Consider the following 19398-nt stretch of genomic DNA (forward strand, 5'->3'; position numbering starts at 1 on the left):
TGTAAATACAAGGAATAGAAGCAGCACATTCAAATTTAATGATTGAATATGCGATATAGCCGTTCATAACGTTAATTATTGACCAAAGTTTGGAGTCGCGGGTTGACCGTGAACGCAACACTCGTGATTGACAGGTCGCCCTGGGAGTCTACAATAAAAACGGGAGCGGCTTGCGGTGGATTACAAAGAAAAGAGAGGCGTGTCTGTGAACCACCGTGACCAATCAGGACGCGGGTGTGACGCTCGTGCTGCAGCGGAGAGGCGGAGCTGCGTTCAGGGACTGTGGGGGAGAGAGAGAGAGGGGGAGAGCAAAGCGAGGAAGCGGAGGAGAGAGAAAGACGTGACGGCAGCGGGGATGAGTGTACGGTGATCGGTGCTGCGGGTACACACGGAGCCGGATACTGGTTTTAAAGCCACAGCCAGAGCCTCCTCTTCCGGACCTAACAATTACGCTGCGATGTCTGGCGGAGGAGACGTCCGCGTCCTCCGCCAAGAGCCCGGTCAGGAGAGCCCTAGGATGCCGGCCTGGAAGCGAGAGATACTGGAGAGGAGGAAGGCAAAGGGTGGCGGGTGTGGAGGAGCCGGTGCCTCCGCAGACACGAGTCCCGGAGGAGCGGGACCGCAGCGGGGGAACGGCGACACGAGTGGCAGTGTGAACGGTAGTAGCGGCAACGGCGGCGGCGGTGGTGGTGGTGGTGGACACGGCGGAGCGAGCAGCGGGTCCGGGCGGAATTACACCATCAGCGCAGGCAGCCAGCACTTCTCCCACAACAAAGAGACACGAGCGGCGACGACACCCAGGGAGGAGGAGGAGGACAAACGGGAGAACCTGGTGCTCCAGGAGAGCCTCGGCCCGCTGGAGGAGAACCCCTTTATTAAGCTGGAGAAGGAGCGGAGGAGACGGCAGGACCGAGAGAGCGCCACCCGTCCGGTGCAGCACATCCTGGAACTGTACGGTAGCGTACCCGGTATACGGACCATCCGCGCAGAGAACATTATCATAATTGAATCGGATCCGGATTATTATCCGGAAGACGGTGCGGCAAAAACCGGGACTAAGTGGCAAACAAACGGTGTGAGCAGTTACAGCTCCCTGAACGACCTCCTGGACCGGAGAGGGAGTGCTGTCACCGAGATAAGAGCCAAGGAAGTGGTGATTTACGACACCACGTTAAGCAAGAGTGAGGAGAACCTGAGCACCCTGGGCCATCAGGACCTCCCGTCGTCATCATCTTGTGAGGCAGGACAGGGTCAGGGCAGGGTCAGCCGGATGCTGCAGAAGTTTGACAGCAACTATGGGAAGCTACAGAAGAAGTCCCACAGCACAGAGAACCTGCTGGACCTGGACTGTAGTGCCAGCAGCAGACCAAGACTCTGGCGAAAGCCACATCAGCCAGATCTGGTGCCAAAGCCTGGACTGGGCCAGGCGGTCAGCAGCCAGCCATCGTCGCCTGTCTTCCAGAGTTCCTGGTCTTCCAAAGCAAAGCCACAGCCCACTGTCTCTGAGCCAGGCAGCCCCCAGCGTGCCACCGGGCCACCACTGTCGGTACCTTCCACTAGTGGAAGAGATGAGCCTGACAGGGGGCAAAGCAAGCCCACCAGAGAGAGGGACTGGGAGGCTGCTGAGGTGCAACCCAAACCCAAGGTGCCATGTTCTCCAGAGACCCGCCGTGCCCGTGCCGAGTTGCCCACAAGCCCCGTCTCGTCCAAGGTTCCCCACATCTCCCCTCACTTTGAGATCCGTCCTGCTCCGAAGCCGGACCTCCAACAGATTCCCGATGGGGACACTCAGGCGCTGGCCCTGGCAAACCTGCGTCTGCAGTCCCGCAATTCTTTCATAGTGATCCCCAAGCGCCGCCTTGGAACAAGCGCCCCCACATCATCTGGCCCCATCAAGTCTTCCCCCTCCCATAGGGGGGCAGAGGTGCCCACGCCAGGAGTGCCAACTTCACACACCCCAACACCCAACGTGACCCTCTCAAAGAGGAGGGAGGACGTAGAGAAGGAGACAGAGAGGGTGACGCCCAAGCTCGAACCATCTCCTGCTGTTGCCACAAGTCCTTCACTGTTTCCAGTCTCAAAACCTTTGTCTCCACCTCCAGGTCTCACCCCACCTCCCTTTTCTCCCCCAGCCCTGTCCTCACCCTCATCATCTCCAGCTGTTCCTTCTTCACTCCTTCCCACCTCTCCAGACTCCCCTGTCCCTTCAACGCCGTCTCCAGAACAGCGTCTGGTGGAACATCTGCCAATCACAAACATAGACGACATCGAGGTGGAGCCCCCGCAGCGTGTCCCTGTCCCTAGCCCCATGGTGCAGAGGAGGAAGGGGAACACGTTCACTGTGGTGCCTAAACGCAGAGCCGACCCCGAGGCCCAGCCGAGCTCACCCGAGCCCCAGCCAGAAGCTGTAACCGAGGCCCCGCCGGGGTCCACGCCCCCACAGGCCCCGTATTCTCAGCTGGGCTCGCTGCTGAAGAAACGCTACCCTGCTGTCGAGGAGATCGAGGTCGTCGGTGGGTACCTGTCCCTCGCCAAATCCTGCCTCTCCAAGACCGGCTCCACGGGCAAGAAGGTGAGTGAAAACACTGAGTTTCAAGACACAAGTGACAAAATAGTCCAAATATATGGATAGAAATTAATTTTTCCGACATTATTAGTAATAAAAACTGAAACAGAGAAGTTCTACTTTTTAAATGTGGACGGTTTTCTTCTTTTCTTTGTGTTAAAATCAATTATTTGATCAAAAACAGGTTTGGGACGTCCTTATCTCACTGTCAGACAGACTTTTCCAATAGGAAACTGAAGTTTGTAAACCACTCACTCTCCCACACCAAACCCCACAGAGAAAATCAGCGATTTAACATCACAGCACGCAGGAGTTGTTGATCCACTGCTGCCTCCGTTTAAATGTGTTATTTTATGACTTCGGGGTTTGAAAACATTTGTTCAGATTTACCTGAGTGACACAAACTGACCACATGAGGCAGCAGTGGACCAGCAGCTCCTGAGTCCCCGCGAGCTAAAAATGCTGATTTTCTCCATGGGGTTTGGTGTGGGAGAGTGAGTGTTTTAGAAACTTCAGTTTCCTGTTGGAAAAGTCTGTCTCACCGTGAGATAAAGACGTGAACCTACTGCTAACACGTCGTAGACTTAAGTTGACATAGATTTGATCAGGTTTCTCGTTTGTTCAGTGACAAAAATCTGTTTTTAAAAGACAAAATGGACGCCCACTTCCAGCATTGGGGTGCTAGATTGTCAAAACTATCTTTCCCAGTGATGTTTCAAACCCCAAATGTTACTGGCAATAAAAACTCTATTAAATTGGTGGTTTAAAGGCACAGTGTGTTATTTGTTGGTAAAGTCACAACTTTGCCCCTCACCTCACGCTTCTCTTCCAAGTGTGCGGTCGAACCCTATGTAGCCTTTAGTTTGTCCATTGTGGGCTACTGTAATAACATGTTGGTTCAAAATGGCCATTCTGTGGTAATGAAAAACAACAAGTCATACAATTAGATAATTGTACAAACCAAAGCAAAAAGATATTCAGCTTTGTGTCACGGCAGAGCAAAGAAAAGCACATTTAAGCAGCTGAAATCACAAAAACCAGCCCATTCATTGCTTGATGTTGTCGTTGAATAGTAGTTTTGTCGCCTCAGTCTCGTGTGAAACAGGTGCCAGATCTTCTCAGAGGCATCGTTTTAGTTTCCCTTGATCTAAATTTAGTCGTGGACTCGTTGTGCGAGCGTCACACAGGAAGAGCTTTTTTTTTTCTTTTCATCTTCTTGAACCAAAGCCTTCACCTGTGTCTGCTGAGCAGCGCTGTGTCGACCTCTTCTTCTTCCTCTTCTTCTTCTTCTTCACGTGTCTGCGGCTGTAAATCCCATCACTGCACAACACAGCACTTTGATTTCCCGTTGTTTCCCGTCCTAAAATAAGTGCGTTAGTTGTCGTGGAATGAGAGCGTTATTGGCTTTTTTCACTTAATAAACTCATTGAGGCTCAGGATCTCTCTCTCTCTCACCCCTCTCTCTCACCCCCCCCTGTCTGGGATTTGCTCCAGCTTGGACTTTATATTTTTTACAGTTTAATTTCCTAATTAAATGTTAAGCGCTTCACTTATCTTGAAATCAGAATTGGAATTATCCCGCGCTGGCTTTGCACAAATCGCTCCTGTTAAATCTGTATTAGCGATGAATTAAATATGATTGTAATTAATGCAGCATGAGCTGCAGGCTCTGGATCAGCCCCTCTGTGTGTGTGCGTTTTAACTTTGCATGACACATTTGTACAGAGCTGGTTTACATGTTACAGGGTGTGGAGTGTGTGCGATAACAACTGTGACTCATTTCGTCCTCCATCTTTGCAGGCGGACACTTTAGCTTAAGGATACTTTCAGTGACATCACAACCCTTAAGTTAAAGCAGTATTTAGCCTCTTCACTAAACGCTCACTAAAATCTACTACAGCATTTTCCTGCCTGGAAACTGAAGTTTATTAACCACTTTCTTTTCCACACCAAACCCCATAGAGAAAATCAGAGATTTTAGATCACAGGGACACAGGAGCTGCTGGTCTACTGCTGCCTCGTGTGGTCACATAGAACTTGAAATATCCCTTTAAAAAAATATTGCTACACTATTCCTTCCAATGGAAATCTAGTAGCAGACATCTGCTTGTTTGGCATCTGCTCAGCGTCGTATATTTTAGTATTTGGCGTAAATAAGTGTGGGATTTTCAAAATAAAGCGTCACATCATAACTTTATTATTATGACGGGTTTTTGACCGTGAGACATCGTCTGAATGCGATGTACGTAGATTAGCGGGCGAGTGCGACCATGAGACAGGAACACATGCCGTGTTTGTTTTTTTGTTCCTGTTGTTGTATCTCTGCTCATCATCAAGGCCCACTTTTTGTTCCCTCTCTCTCTCTCCCTCTCTCTCTCTTCTGGGCTGGGCCGTGCGAGCAATCACAAAAGCACGGCGGCTTCGGCCTGGCCTGTATAATTTGTGTGGAATTTGTGTTGAGCGTCCGAGAACGACCTCGGCTCACAGTTGTGGGTTTTTCATGAGGAACTTTGGCTGAAAAACAATGTTCCACTTTCACGTCAGGGCCTCCACCAGTGAAGCAGATCATTAGCTCTTCACGGAGGTTTTTCCAAATACTCTATATGTAATTGTGCAGCCTCGTCCACCACGTCAGAGCTCTGTGTGTTTCCTCGTGTCCTCTTATCGTTGTTGTTTCGTCTCCTTTTACCCACAGTGCACTGCTTTATTCCTGTGTGCGGTGGCGGTGGTTAATAAGGCCTGTGCCTTTGCTCTCAGCTTCCTGTGATCTCCTCCTCTGCACTGAGGAAGTAAGAGCTGTGTATGTAGGTCAAGTGCAGCTTCTTGTACAGCATCACTTCTTCATTTGCATAAAATTGGCTTTTGTAGTGAAAGACACCGACGGGAATAACTCGCTGTCGATGGCTGGACTGGGATGTGTTAACTGAGCGCAGGCAGGAGTTTTTACTCGTGGCTTAGGGCTAAATGATAGAGCAATAACTGTAGTTATCACACTATATATGTGTAGTTTTATACATTTAAAGGGATAGTTCAGCCATTATCCACTTTATCTTGCCATTAAACAGCCTTTTTTGACTGGAAAATAAAGTGTTTTGCACGTTCTCCAACACCAAAGTCCATAGAGAAAAACAGCGATTTTATCTCACAGGCACAGAGTCGCTGCTGTACTGCTGCCTCGTGTGGTCAGTTTGTGCCACTGAAATACATCCAAATGAACAATTAACCCTAACCTCTAAAAACGTGTTGTAAAGATTGGTGTGGATTTTATTAGGTGAGACTTAAAATGAAGCAGCTAAAGACATGTTTTTCCATGTTTTCTGTCCATAAATGTGTTTTTAAACCAACGGTTGACAGTTTTCTGTCACTGTCGTAAAAATGATTCCTTCATTTTAATCTGACGTCATCACCGTCATCCGTATTCTATATTTTTTTGTTGCTATAACCTCGTTGGCCGAGTTGCCCGGCTTCACTCGTAGCCGGCAGCTCTTTTTCTTCGAGGAGAGATGAAGCTGGCACGGAGACACGAGAGGAGGAGGCGGCGTGGTTTTGTTTTTGAAGTCTCTGCTGCTCTGACCGGTTATTATGGGAAAATAGAGACAGACCCATGTGGTTGTAGAGAGAGAGAGATTTAGTAGTGCACGTCTGAGAGACGGTATATTGGCTTATTCTCTACTACAGCGAGACTTAAAGTGATAGTTCAGGATTTTTTTAAGTGTGGATACATGTGACTGCACACTTCTGCAGATTATAATCACCTATTTATATCACCGTCTAACAGGGAACTGAAGTCAGTGTCACTTTGTAAACTGCTCCCTCCCCCACACCAAACCCCATAGAGAAAATCAGCGATTTAACACCACAGGGACACAGTTGTTGATCCACTGCTGCCTCCATTAGTAAGTTCAAATGTGTCATTTTGGGATTTCAGTGTTTAAAACCCTTCGTTCGGGTTAACCTCAGTGTCACAAAGTGACCACATGAGGCAGCAGTGGACAAGCAGCTCCTGTGTTCCTGTGAGCTAAAAATGACAATTTTCTCTGTGGGGTTTGGTTGCGCAGGAATAAACTGATTTCAAACCTCAGTTTCCTCCATTTTTCACATGTTTTCCGACAGAAAGTTAAGTCTGTAAACCACTCACTCCCTGTTTTCAAACAGGAAACTGAAGTTTGTATCACTTTGTAAACCGCTTCCTCTCCCCACACCAAACTCCATAGAGAAAATCAGTGATTTTAACATCACAGCACACAGGAGTTGTTGATCCACTGCTGCCTCCATCGGCGAGTTGTCATGTGTTATCTTGTGACGTCTGTGTTTGAAATCCTTCGTTCAGATTCACTTTAGTGACTCAAAGTGACCACACGAGGCAGCAGTGGACCGGCAGCTCCTGTGTCCCTGTGAGCTAAAATTGGTGATTTTGTCAATGGAGTTTGGTGCAGGAGAACGAGTGGTTTACAAACTTCACTGAAAAGGCTGCGTAACCTTGAGATAAAGGTTCAGATCTTACACAGCGAACCTGACAAATAGCTGGACTATGCCTTTAAATCAACCCGTGTGCTCCTGTATGGATTTTTAAGTCATAGAAAATTTGTGTTTTCTTGTGTGCGAGTGAAACCACAGTTTTCTCTCTCTCTCTTTTTTAAATGTCAGTCATTCAGCAGTTTTAAAAATACTCTAAAACCTAAACGACTCTGTGTGTGTGTGTGTGTGTGTGAAACACAGGAAGGCCAATGAAAGGGCACACTCCTACATTTACATTGTGGTGCCTGGACTACAGGTGTGAAAGTCCATTGTGTTTAATAATTTACCAGCTCACAGACATTCCCTGTCTCACTCTCCTCCCTTAAATGTCCTGAAAACTTCCACCCCACTTCAATTAAAGTTTTAAATGATGGGGCTGTCTGTTAATGAACAGTCATTATCATTGACCCGAGCCATTATCATGATGGAATTGGTCCTGGAAAGTACTTCAAAAATCCTTGAATTTGAAGAAACCTGTCCTTGAAAGTCCTTGAATTTGAGGGAAATGGTCCTAGAAAGTCATTGCAACCTCCTTGAATTTGTGAGACATGGTCCTTGAAAGGTCCGTGAATTTGAGGGAATGGGTCCTGGAAAATCCCTGAAAAGTTCTTGAATTTGAGGCAACTGGTCCTGGAAAGTCCTTGAATTTGAACGAATTGGTCCTGGAAAGGTCCGTGAATTTGAGGGAATGGGTCCTGGAAAATCCCTAAAAAGTCCTTGAATTTGAGGCAACTGGTCGTGAAAAGTCCTTGAATTTGAGCAAATTGGTCCTGGAAAGCCCTTGAATTTGAGAGGCTCTTACAAAGTTGTCCTCCCGTCTTCAGCTATGTCAGCACATTCTGTCCTTGAATTTCTAAGGGAATTTAGTCATGGAAAGTCCTTGAATTTGATGTAAACTAAGGTGTGGGAAGTCCTTGTAAACAATTCCAGACCAGGTTTAACCCCGAAAAAGCCCGTTCAAGTTGTGAGGACCAACAAAATGTCCTCACTCCCTGTGGTTTATATGTTTTTGGTCCTCTCTCTCACACACACACGCACACACACGCACGCACACACACACACACACACACACACACACACACACACACTCTGTGTAAAGTCAGTGTAATTAGGATTCAGGCAGCAAAGCCTCACTATCACCACCATGTTTAATTCAGCGTGTGTGTGTGTGTGTGTAAGTGTGTGTGTGAGGACATTTTGTCTGGTCCTCACACTTTCACTTTCAGGATTAAGACCTGGTCTTGGGGTTAGAGTTAGAATGAGGTTTATGTTAGGCCCTGGTTAGGGTTAGTTGCGATAGTGATGGTTAAGGTAAGGGTAATGGGTAAAGGGTAAGGGAATATGTCTATGAGGGTCCTCCCAATATGTCTGTGTGTGTCTGTTTTTGTATGTGTGTCTTTGTGGGGACATTTTGTCTGGTCCTCATAACTTTAAAGGGCTTCTTGAGGCTTAAGACCTGGTTGTTGACCTGGTTAGAATTGTGTTTAGATTAAGGTAAGGGTAAAGGTAAGGGTGTGTGTGTGTGTGTGTGTGTGTGTGTGGGATGAAGATGAAAAGACTTGAAGCATCAGACGACGTCAAAGCTTCTTTTTTTGACGGTTTTCTGACGTTGTGTTTTTCTTCTCCATCATCGTCACTGTGTGCGTGCGTGTGTGCGTGCGTGTGTGTGCGTGCGTGTGCGTGCATGCGTGCGTGTGTGTGTCTGCTGCTTTATTTGGTAGATAATGTAAATGTTATTCAAACACTGTCCACAGAGGCTGTTTATGATCCACACACGTTTTCTCTAATCCTCCTCTGTGGCCTCACATGTGCAGAGAAGCTTCTGTCGTCGTTTAAGTCACTAACACATTTATATAAATAAACATTCTCTTTATGTATACTGTGTATATGTGTGTGTGTGTGTAACAGCTTCTCCATCTCAGTCATTCTCTCTCTCTCTCTCTCTCTCTGACCATCTACTCTCCCGTTTCCCCTCTTGTCGCATATCCATGGTGCTTGTTGCCGCGGCAACACAAGGCGCTCGAGCCATTCTATCCTGTCATTAGGATGAGAACACACACACACACACACACACACACACACACACAGTGATGTCAGAGCTGATAATATTGTACATTTCTCTTCTTCTTCAAACATTAACATTAAGTTATATTAAGGTATTTCTTAAGACAGATTCAATTTGCATTTATCAAAAAATATTTTAATTGTGAACTACATATTTATTCCATAAAAAAGAGAAACTAAATCGTTGTCTTCACCGTCAACAGATTCACGATCTTTTTCCTAAAACTCGCGATGTTCTGTGAACACTGTTGAAAACACTGCGATGAGTTTTTTTCTGCATGTTTGAACATGTATCGTGTTTTTTCACAAACTTGGAAACTTTTCTCCTTTGATGTGTCGCTCATTTACATAGGATGCAAATCGTCAAAATGGCCGACTTCCTGTTGAGTTGAGACAATGGTTAAACCAGAGAGAGTGAGGACATTTTCATCTGGTCCTCACAATTTTAAAGGGCTTTTCCAGGCTTAAGACCTGGTTATAGGGTTAGAAATTGGTTTATATTAAGGTAAGGGTAAGGTAAGGGTAAAGGTAAAAATTGACAACATTTCTCCTTTGATGTGTCGCTCATTTACATAGGATACGAATCGCCATTCAAAGCGGCCGTCTTCCTTGAGACCACGGTTACGGTCGCCTTCTTTGTTGGTCGATAACATCTTCACACCAAGTTTGGGGAAAATCGGTTGAGCTCAATTTAGTTTTCACCTGAGGAGGCGCTATAGAGCCCGTGGCATTGAGACGGGAGACGGCAAACACTGTCAGTCGCCCCCTGGTGGCTAACCACTGATAACATACTGATTTGAAATGTGATTCATTGTTGAGAAAGTTTGACCTGGTAAATATAACTGTGTGTGTGTGTGTAAGGTGAGACACACACACACACACACACACACACAGAGTTTAGGGCGTGCGAGAGTCGGGCGTGTCTGAAATGCAAACAGGAAGATGAAAGGACAGCAAAGGATCCCGTCACGATCCCAACATGAATCATTACTGATCTATATCAGACCGCCACACACCATCATAAGATCCAGACCTGGACCTGGACCTGGACCTGAACGAGCAATTAACAGATTATTTTCTTGATTAATCGAGCAAAGAAATGTGAGAAACATCATCATTCCCAGGTTTGAGAAACACTGAAACAAGTACTCGATGAATCCAGAAAATATAGATATTCTGAAGTTCATAGTTGAATCAGCGTCGTCGTCTCACATCTACGTCTCTTATCGATCACATAACAGCACACACACACACACACGCCTGTCTACAAATAGCTCACTATTACAGCAGTGACTCACACACTCATCATGACACACACACACACACACACTGCAGCGTAAACACACATTTTCACATTTGGCATCATGATGGTGGTGGTGGTGGTGGTGGAGTAACAGCCACCACCTACACGTCTGTGCTGTGACTCTCAGCTCGTTAACAGTCGTGTTGTCACTTTAAGAGTTTCCCATTCTGTCTCACAGGCAGGGGTGTTTCTAGGAAATCTGGGCAGCGGGGGTGGTGGTGAAGCCCTGTATTCAAATGTTTTGTGGTATTATTTAAAGTAAAGCAGGGTTTTTGGCGCGTCAAGCTAACGAGATGCATTCAAAGACCCCGGTAAATTTCATTCTTTCTTTTTTTTTTACTGACTTCCGATTTCCATCTTGGAAACTCACAACCAACTTCACCACTCCCATCGACATGGGATTCCAAGATGGCTGCCACCACTGTACAAACTGCTACTTTTACTGTTACTGTTGTTTCACAGTAAATCATCGTACTGTTTAATTTTTAATCGTAGACGTGTTGCTACACTGTTTGTGTGCGCAAAAAAAAAACCACGTAGAGAGTTGTTATCGATTGGTATTGCTAACACCGGTTAGCCTAGCCTGAGATGCATCTGTGTTTCCGACTTCTCAACTGGAATGCGGTGAATGTCATTCCCAGTTCTGATTTCTGAGTTCCAATGTCAACTAATATGTCGCGGTGGAATCGCGGCTTTGCTGGCATTAGCATTAGCGGTCACCATCGCGTTTGTTTTTGGTTGGTGAAAACACGCAGAGCTCGAGCCCCATGACCTCGGATATTCCGAGTTCCGGCTATCACTTCCAGGTCACTGGAAGCATTTGGTACATTCCCTTTCCGTAAGAACTGACTTTTGAATGCATCTCGTTAACTCAATGCACCGAGAACCCTGCTTTACTTTCACTAGCTTTGAATTATTGTTGTGGAATATTTGAATCCAGCGCAGTACTTCATATTTACCTAATATTTGTTTCCTTTTATCTTAATGAGGCAGAAAGTCACATATTGAACCTTTAACACAATAGGTTTATCAAAGCAGCACAGATATCGAACCCTTTTATACACGTATGCGGTAAGAACACGTCCACACACCCACCCACACCCACACCGTGTGTCACCTGGTGATACGGAGATAAATACAGAAACACATTATCACACACACACCCTGAATCCATCCAGTGTTCAAAGAACTCATTGTACCAGTATTTGTTGCCTCTTTGGGACCTTTTTTCTGTCATAAACACTGACCTCAGGACCAGTAGTCCTCATGGAGACCAAGACCTGGTCCCTAATGAGGCAGAACCTCATTTCAGAAAAGGAACTGCTTAAGTTTAGGACTAAGATCTGAATTGTGGTTAAGTTAAAGTCAGTGATTAGGCTTTGTTTGGACTGCTTCAATGAATGAAAGTCAATGCTGAGGCCTTAGAAGAATAGCTGTACAAACCTGGGTGTGTATGTGTGTGTGTGTGTGTGTGTGTGTGTGTCCGTCCATTCATTTTTCACTAAATGAGGACAGGCCATGCCTGGTGGCCTGGGAAGAATTCCCGGCTCTGCGTTCATCTTGCCAACTGTCAGCAGCAGTTTCATGAAGACATTTCGCTGAGTCATTCCTTCCTCTCTCACTTCCTTTGTTTGTCGATGTCACTCTGTGCAGGAAAAAAAAAAAAACATGACTGATGAAAACAAAAACTGAATTGTGCCACCACACCAAAATCCACAGAGAAAATCATTGATTGTAGCTCACAGGGACACAGGACCTGCTGGTCTACTGCTGCCTCGTGTGGTCACTTTGTGTCACTGAGGTAAATCAGAACAAAAGATTTCAAATGCCGAATTCACAAAATAACACACATGAACTTAGTGATGGAGGCAGCAGTGGATCAACAACTCCTGTGTGCTGTGACGTTAAAATCGCTGGTTTTCTCTGTGGGGTTTGGTGTGGGAGAATAAGCGACTTAAGAAAGTGACTCAAAGCTCCGTTTTCTGTCGATGGATGGATGAATGAATGAATTGTGACGGTCGTAAAGTCTCGCTCTAAGTTCACAGACTGACCTCTGAACCCTCGTCTGCCACCTGAGCTGAATATAAGAGAACGACAACAAAAGCCTCCTCAGCAAACGTGATCATTATTTATCTGCGTCTTTTATGAACTTTTATTGGATATTTTTACTACAGTTAAATCATCAAGACGTGATTGGGAATCATCCAAGTGGAGATAAGATTATTTCCCGTAACTTTGAATATTTAAAACTTCCTCTTTCATTTTCAAATAAATAAATTGTACCTCTAGACTGAAGACTTTAGAATCTGCAGGTCCTTAGTCTTGGTCTTTGTGGACCCATGTCCTCAGTCTCTTGAACTTAGACCTGAAAATGAAATTCTGTGAACTCACCGTGATCGAAAGACCTTTGTTTTAATGTCATTTGTGTAAGAAAACCAACACCGAAGAGCTGTTTTCAGACATGAACTCAACTGTTTTTCTTCAAGGGCTAATATGGCATTCAATGTGGGAGCTGTGCGCCCTCTGCTGGACCACATAGTCATTACTTCAGATGGTCTAATGTGCTTCTAGGCTGTATATTTTGAGCTCAAACAGGGTTTAAAGGTAAAAGTTTGAATCTTACTTATCCGAAAATTCAAGCTTTTATAAAATAAGCTTGAAATGACTGAGTGTGGAGCCTGTGAGTGTGTGTGTGACTGGCTCGTCGCCTTGTGACGGTGATTAGAGCAGATTTAGTTCACAGTCGCAGAGTAGATGGAGCCAGGTACAGTTTGTTAAGAGCAGTCAGCTGATCGCACGGTGTGTTCGTGTGTGTGTGTGGGTCCTGGACACATGGTTATTAAAGCTGCAGTAGGCAACATTGATAGAAAATATGTAAACACGTTTGTTTCACGCTTGTGAAACAAATATTAAAATCAAAATAAAAATTCATGAGATTCTACTCGTGTAAACTGTGTGGCGCTTAGCAACCGTTTATACCGTCTGCAGACGAGCGCGTTCTTTACAAAGTAAACAAACCACCTGCTGTTTCCTGTTTACTCGTGTAAGTGTCTGATTTGGAGGCCAAACTTTTGCAGAAAACTGTGTCAACAAAGACACAAATTTTCTTTTGTGTCGTGATTTGAGCAGACGTCTGTCTCTCCTTTATGTCGTCTGCTGCTGCTTTTACAACGACAGTCAAACATTTACAGGTTATGACCTCATGACTTATTCAACACAGAGCTTTAATGGGAGATTCCAGCTGTAGTTTCCTGTCATGTAAGACAGGGGGCAGCGTCGCAGGAACTCGCCGGCTTGTGATTGATCTGTATGATTGTATGATGTAATTACAGACTCGAATTTTTTTTCCGTAAAAACAGACCCGAAAAAAACTTGTAAAAACAGATGAGTCAATCCTTAAGGTGCCAGTGAAAGTTAATTACGGACTGCAATTAAATTACTTTTATGAAGCGTTTACAACTAAAACAAACGCATATTTACCCAAAGGATCAATCATTTTATCATCTCTAATAAAAAATAATCACATAATAATCACAAAAACACGTTTATAATTGACTCATTTCTTCCTCTTTCAGCTGCAAATCTCCTTCAACGAGTCCAGTCTGCAGAGCACTTACGAGTATCCGTCTGAGAGCAGCGTGTGGGACAGCGGGGACGAGGACGACGAGGACGGGAAGATGTCTGACGAGCAGCCGAGCATGGTGGGACGCATCCACATCCCTCGACCCAGTTTCACCACCTCACCCACGCACGCGGGCAACAGCAACGGTGAGACGACGACAGTGACAACGTTGACGTTAAAACATCACATCAACCTCTATGCAGATGATAACGTCCTATCAGTTATAAGCCGCCTAACATTGAAACTGTATATTTATATTATGTGATTCTTTTGGATTTGATTGGGACACTTTTGGATCAAAATCAGTGTCTGCTTAAGTCGACTGTCATCATAAGTATATGTTCATGGCTTTATCTCACCATTAGAGGCCTCTTTCCTTCAGCACCAAATCTCGAAGAGAAAATCAGTGATTTTAACATCACAACACACAGGAGTGGTTGATCCACTGCTGCCTCCTTCACTAAGTTCACGTGTTATTTTGTTACTTCATCCTTTGTTTGTGTTTGCTGTAGTGACACAAACTGACCAACAGGGGCAGCAGTAGAGTAGCAGCTCCTGTGTCCCCGTGAGCTTAAATCACTGATTTTCTCTATGGGGTTTGGTGTGGAACAGTGAGTGGTTTACAAAGCAAATATATCCTCAACATTTTGTTGATTTAATTTGGTGTATATTTTATAAGATGAGCTTTTGTTGGCTAATAGCGGCTAATGAAACTGAATAACCTATTTAAAAGACCCAACTCCTATAACTACAATGATCAGGTCATTGATTCTAGATTATATCATCATCTCTATGGTGTGTTGCACCATAAATGTGTGTGATGATGGTGACCTCTACTGGACAAACTCTGAACTACATTTGAGGATTATTTTTTGCAACCACACAATTATTCACAAATATAAACAATATATTTAAACTGCTTTTAAATGATTTACATAGGTGCATGTGTTGTAAATGATGTATATTTAATTGTTTTTTGTAGTTTGTGACGTTTCAAAGCAGAGATGATAAACGTTGAGTAACTGGTGACAGTGTAGAAGAAACTGAAGAATGCTGTGATGTTTCAGATCTGTCCAGCTACATTCCCAAACACTCGGTGGACTTCAGCGCCTGGCAAGAACACAAGCATGAAACCGAGAGTGTTCTCCAGGAAGATGCGGCTTCCCAACACACACAGATGACAGAGGAAGTTATGGTGAAAAGACTCTTTCAATGAATCAACAGCATGTTCACTTAGTCCATAAGGTCAGAGATTTTGACACGTTTTAGCAGGAAAACCACAAATGTTACGTAAAAGTGAGCGTTCCGTTTTTTGGTTTATGAGGAACTTTACATACAGCGTCAGCTTTACACGTGTTGGAGATCATACGCGGATTTTAACGTTAAAATCTTTTCTTCCTCCTCAGCTCACACCGGCAGACAGTTCCTCGCTGTCCGACTACAGCAGTGAACCCGCCCTTTACTTCTGACCCGCCTCCACCTCCATGCTCCGCCTCTAAGCACAGCCATTTCCTGTTGGGAAAGGAAAAATGTATTGTTATTATTATTGTTGTTGTTATTGTTATACTTTTTTTTGGGAGGGGAGGGAGGGGCTAATTTCCTGCCACGACACACACACACACACATATGCCACACGATCATCTGCATAGAAACGTGTTTTTTTTTTGTTTGTTTCCAGGTGGCTGGTGTTTGATTTCCACCTTGTTTTTTTCCGTTGATAGAAGAAGAAATTGGGGGAAAACAGCAGCTGGTCTGTGTTTCCCGCTCTGATCGTGGACAGTTGATCTGTCCGCCTCCATCTTCTTCTTCTTCTTCTTTTACCCGATTAAAAACACGATAAAGTTATGGCATCGCGTCGATTGTGAAAAATAACCCAGAGAGACGTCCCATCCGTTTCCGCGAGAACAGGAAGCCTCCAGTTGCTCACGTATCGGTGCATCGTCATGGCGACGGTTATTTCAGTGTTAGTACAAAGATTTTTCGGGGTTAGCGGCAAAAACGTCGTTTAAAGAACAAAACAATCAAAAAAAAGGGGTGAACGGTGCCACAGATTTTTCGTATCTGCATGTTTTTTTGATTTCAACAAACATCTCCATTCTTCTACTGTAAAGCTTCGTTATTGTTCATTAATCGTTTGTTATTCTTCTTCCGGTGAACGCCGCCGCAAAGTGAAGCTGCTGGTACGAACGTTCGTTCAGGAGGAACAAGTTTTTAACGACAAATGTTTTCTGTCGAACAGTAGCAAAAAAAAACAAAAAAAAAAAGCTTGAAAAGTGACCTTGGCCAATAACGTTCGTCTGTTTGTTCGTCTGTTTGTTCGTACGTTTGTTCGTACGTTCTCACAAATCATCGTCCCGTAGAATGTTTCCCCCGTATTTTCCGAGCTTTCGTGTCTTTATTCCCGCTTCGGTTTGAAGTTTGCATGTCTGCGACATCTTCACGTACGAAAAAACACAAAAAAACTAAACAACACAAAAACATTTTCTTATCTTGTTTTCAGTCGGACCTCACGTACTTTAACATTCCACGAAGAAGAAGAAGCAGCAGCGACGACTGCGATCGTTCATGGCGCGGCATGTTTTTGCGACAGCGAATGTAAAGATTGTGTACTTTTCTTTTTTATTATTATTATTATTTTTAATATATATACATACACACATATATATCTATTCAGTACAAGAAGTTTTCACGCCAACTGATCCAAGTGTTGCTATGACGGTGTCACTTTATTTCCTCCCAGAATCAAACCCACAGTCAGTATTGTTGTTGTTGTCGTTCACTCTCAGTTTATCAAGATTTAGTTTTAAAATCTTCCCGTTTTTTGTTTTTAAACCACAGACTGTCTATGAAAAATCGCGAAATCCAGACGTCGCCGGGCTCATGTTAGACGACTGCCGCTGTCTTCAACTGTAGAGTCGCCCCCTACGTTTGTCTTTGTCTGTTCGGTTTTTGGATGTTTTTACGACTTTGGTATTTTAACGTCTGTCCTGCATAATCCGATCGTGCTAAAGTCGGTAGCTCCGTACCTCTGGTTTTTTTTGTGTCTAAAACCGATAAATCCGATATCAGTCCAATAAAGTTGTTTTTCCATCGACTGAGCTGTAAGCGACACATTTGTGCATTTTACGACGTAGCCTTAACTCGCCGATTTACGAATTATTACGACCGTTATCGGACCAATACTAATACGAAGTATCACATCGGCTCGTCCCTAAATGTTGGCGCGAACGTGTTCTTTTCGGTAATTAAATTCAGGGCGGTAACAACACAGTATCTGTTTACCGGCTTTTTTAGTTATAAATGATGCGATAACATTTCACCAGAGTTCGGGAATGTTTTAACGAACAAAATCAAATCGACGAATGATATGATACGACGTATCATATCAGCTCGTCCCTAAATGTTAGTGAGAACTGTGTTTGGAACTTAGTCGGTAACAACACAGCATTTGTTTACCAGCTTTTTTGGTTACAATTTTTGCAATAATATTTCCCCAGAGTTCAGGAATATTTTAACGTACGAAATCAAGTCTAAGGACGTGAATTTGGCTTGCGTGACACTATCTCATTACGTGGAAAAATTTGCAATTTAACACAGGCTTTTTTTTTTTAGCTAAAGTTGTTTCACTTAACCATGATTTTACAGTAAACTGTGATCAACAGAACTTACTCAGTAACAACACAGCGTCTGTTTACGGGCTTTCTTGCATGACACAAAATTTGCAGGTTACCTTTGATCTTATATAAATTCTTGATTTAACTGTGATAGTTTTTTGTCATTCCGCGTAACAGCTGCTCGCAGACATGTTTGTACAGACTTGTTAAAAACATCGTTAAGTCTTTGCGAACAGAAACAGGTGTGTATTTGTAAAAACAGTGAAATCTCGCGTGGATTGTGGACACGGGGTAAAGTCGTACTTATTAGCGTCGGGTCCAGGACGGATGCTAACTCACACCAGTTCTAAATGTTGTGTCTGTGTCTCTGTAGCTTCGACTTGGAAGGATCGCGAACTTAAAGGACAAAAAAAAGGTTAAAAACCGTGTTTACGTCTGTTCATGATCTCCGACTGTTTGTTTGTTTCTTAAAAATCCGAAGAATGAATTGATCATTTCTTTGTAATCTTCTCTTTGATTGTTCGCGATGAATGCACTGCCGATAAATGCCATGACCGTTTGTTTTTTTTAAAATCTTATTTTGACGTCAACGCCACAGCCTTGCATCAAAACTTCTTACGAATGTCGCGACGGCCTCGTCACTGTGAACGCCAACGTTCGTCGTCCGAGTTGTTGACGGAAATAAATGCATGGATGTTTTTTTGTTTTTGTTGTTTTCTGCAAACTATTTGTTAACGGTGCTGCTGTGTTTTAGAAGATGAATGAGTGAATGAATGAATGTGTTTTTAACTCAACGTGGTTCATTGTAGTTGGTGGTGGAAAAAAAACAAAACCTCTTAATAAACGGCTTCAAACTTCCCAGTGAACATCGCAATCCTTTCTATATTGTTACGATTTTTTCATCAGTCACTTTTCTTCTTTTTTTTTCAGAGTTAAAGCTGCGGTCACCAGAGTTTCTAGAAACAGTTGGCCGTGTCTGGTGAGACATTTGTGTTTAAGAGCGGTTGAACAGGTGTACCTAATAAAGTGGATGGAAACTGCTTTTACCAATGAAAAAAGCATCGTTAACAACATCGTTTTCTCTTTGAATTGTGGGAAAATTCACTGTCACCATCACACACACACACACTGCAGTGTTATCCATCGTCAGTAGCAGGTCATGTTCTCACGTTTCTGTTTTTTTAAACTTTTCCTCTGGTCTGTAAATGTTCCTTCTTCTCCGCAGCAGCAGCAGATGTGTTTACTGTAAAGTTACTGTCGATGATTCAGAGAAAATTAAAAAGACAAAAGTGATGTCATTTCTTGTACAAATGAAAGCTCTCAATAAATAGATGACTTGACGACGTCTTTTTCTGCCCATTTTAATCCCCAGAATCAAGAATCACAATCAACAGAGCAGGAATGGAAAGATCTGCTTTAAATGCCTCAAAAACACAATTAAAAAACTAATTTCTTTACATTTCTGGTGAGAAACAAAGAGTTGTTTTGTATTGCAGGAAGTAACCACACGAGGCAGCATTAGACCAGCAGCTCCTGTGTGGTGTGGAAGAGAGAGTGCTCTACAAATTTAACTTGTTAGAAAATACTGAAATAAAGTGACAATTGGAGTTTAATTTGTCCCTGCTGGGAGATTGACTGTAAGGCTGCAGCTCCCCCTTGTGGCACGTTTAAGTAAATCACAGCATTTTCATGACACATTACAGAACCATAG

The 19398-nt window shown here is 43.9% G+C and overlaps 1 protein-coding gene across 1 annotated transcript; it reads left to right on the forward strand.

The window, feature by feature from the left end:
• Nucleotides 1-286: 286 nt before the first annotated feature.
• Nucleotides 287-15650, forward strand: tprn (taperin). The gene is made up of 4 exons (XM_044053558.1): nt 287-2572; nt 14027-14219; nt 15141-15268; nt 15480-15650. Exons 1-4 carry the CDS (start codon nt 458-460, stop codon nt 15540-15542), a joined length of 2499 nt encoding a protein of 832 aa, XP_043909493.1. The 5' UTR covers nt 287-457; the 3' UTR covers nt 15543-15650.
• The last annotated feature ends 3748 nt before the right edge of the window (nt 15651-19398 follow it).

Source organism: Solea senegalensis, linkage group LG21 (genome assembly GCF_019176455.1).
Source record: "Solea senegalensis isolate Sse05_10M linkage group LG21, IFAPA_SoseM_1, whole genome shotgun sequence".
Taxonomy (NCBI): domain Eukaryota; kingdom Metazoa; phylum Chordata; class Actinopteri; order Pleuronectiformes; family Soleidae; genus Solea; species Solea senegalensis.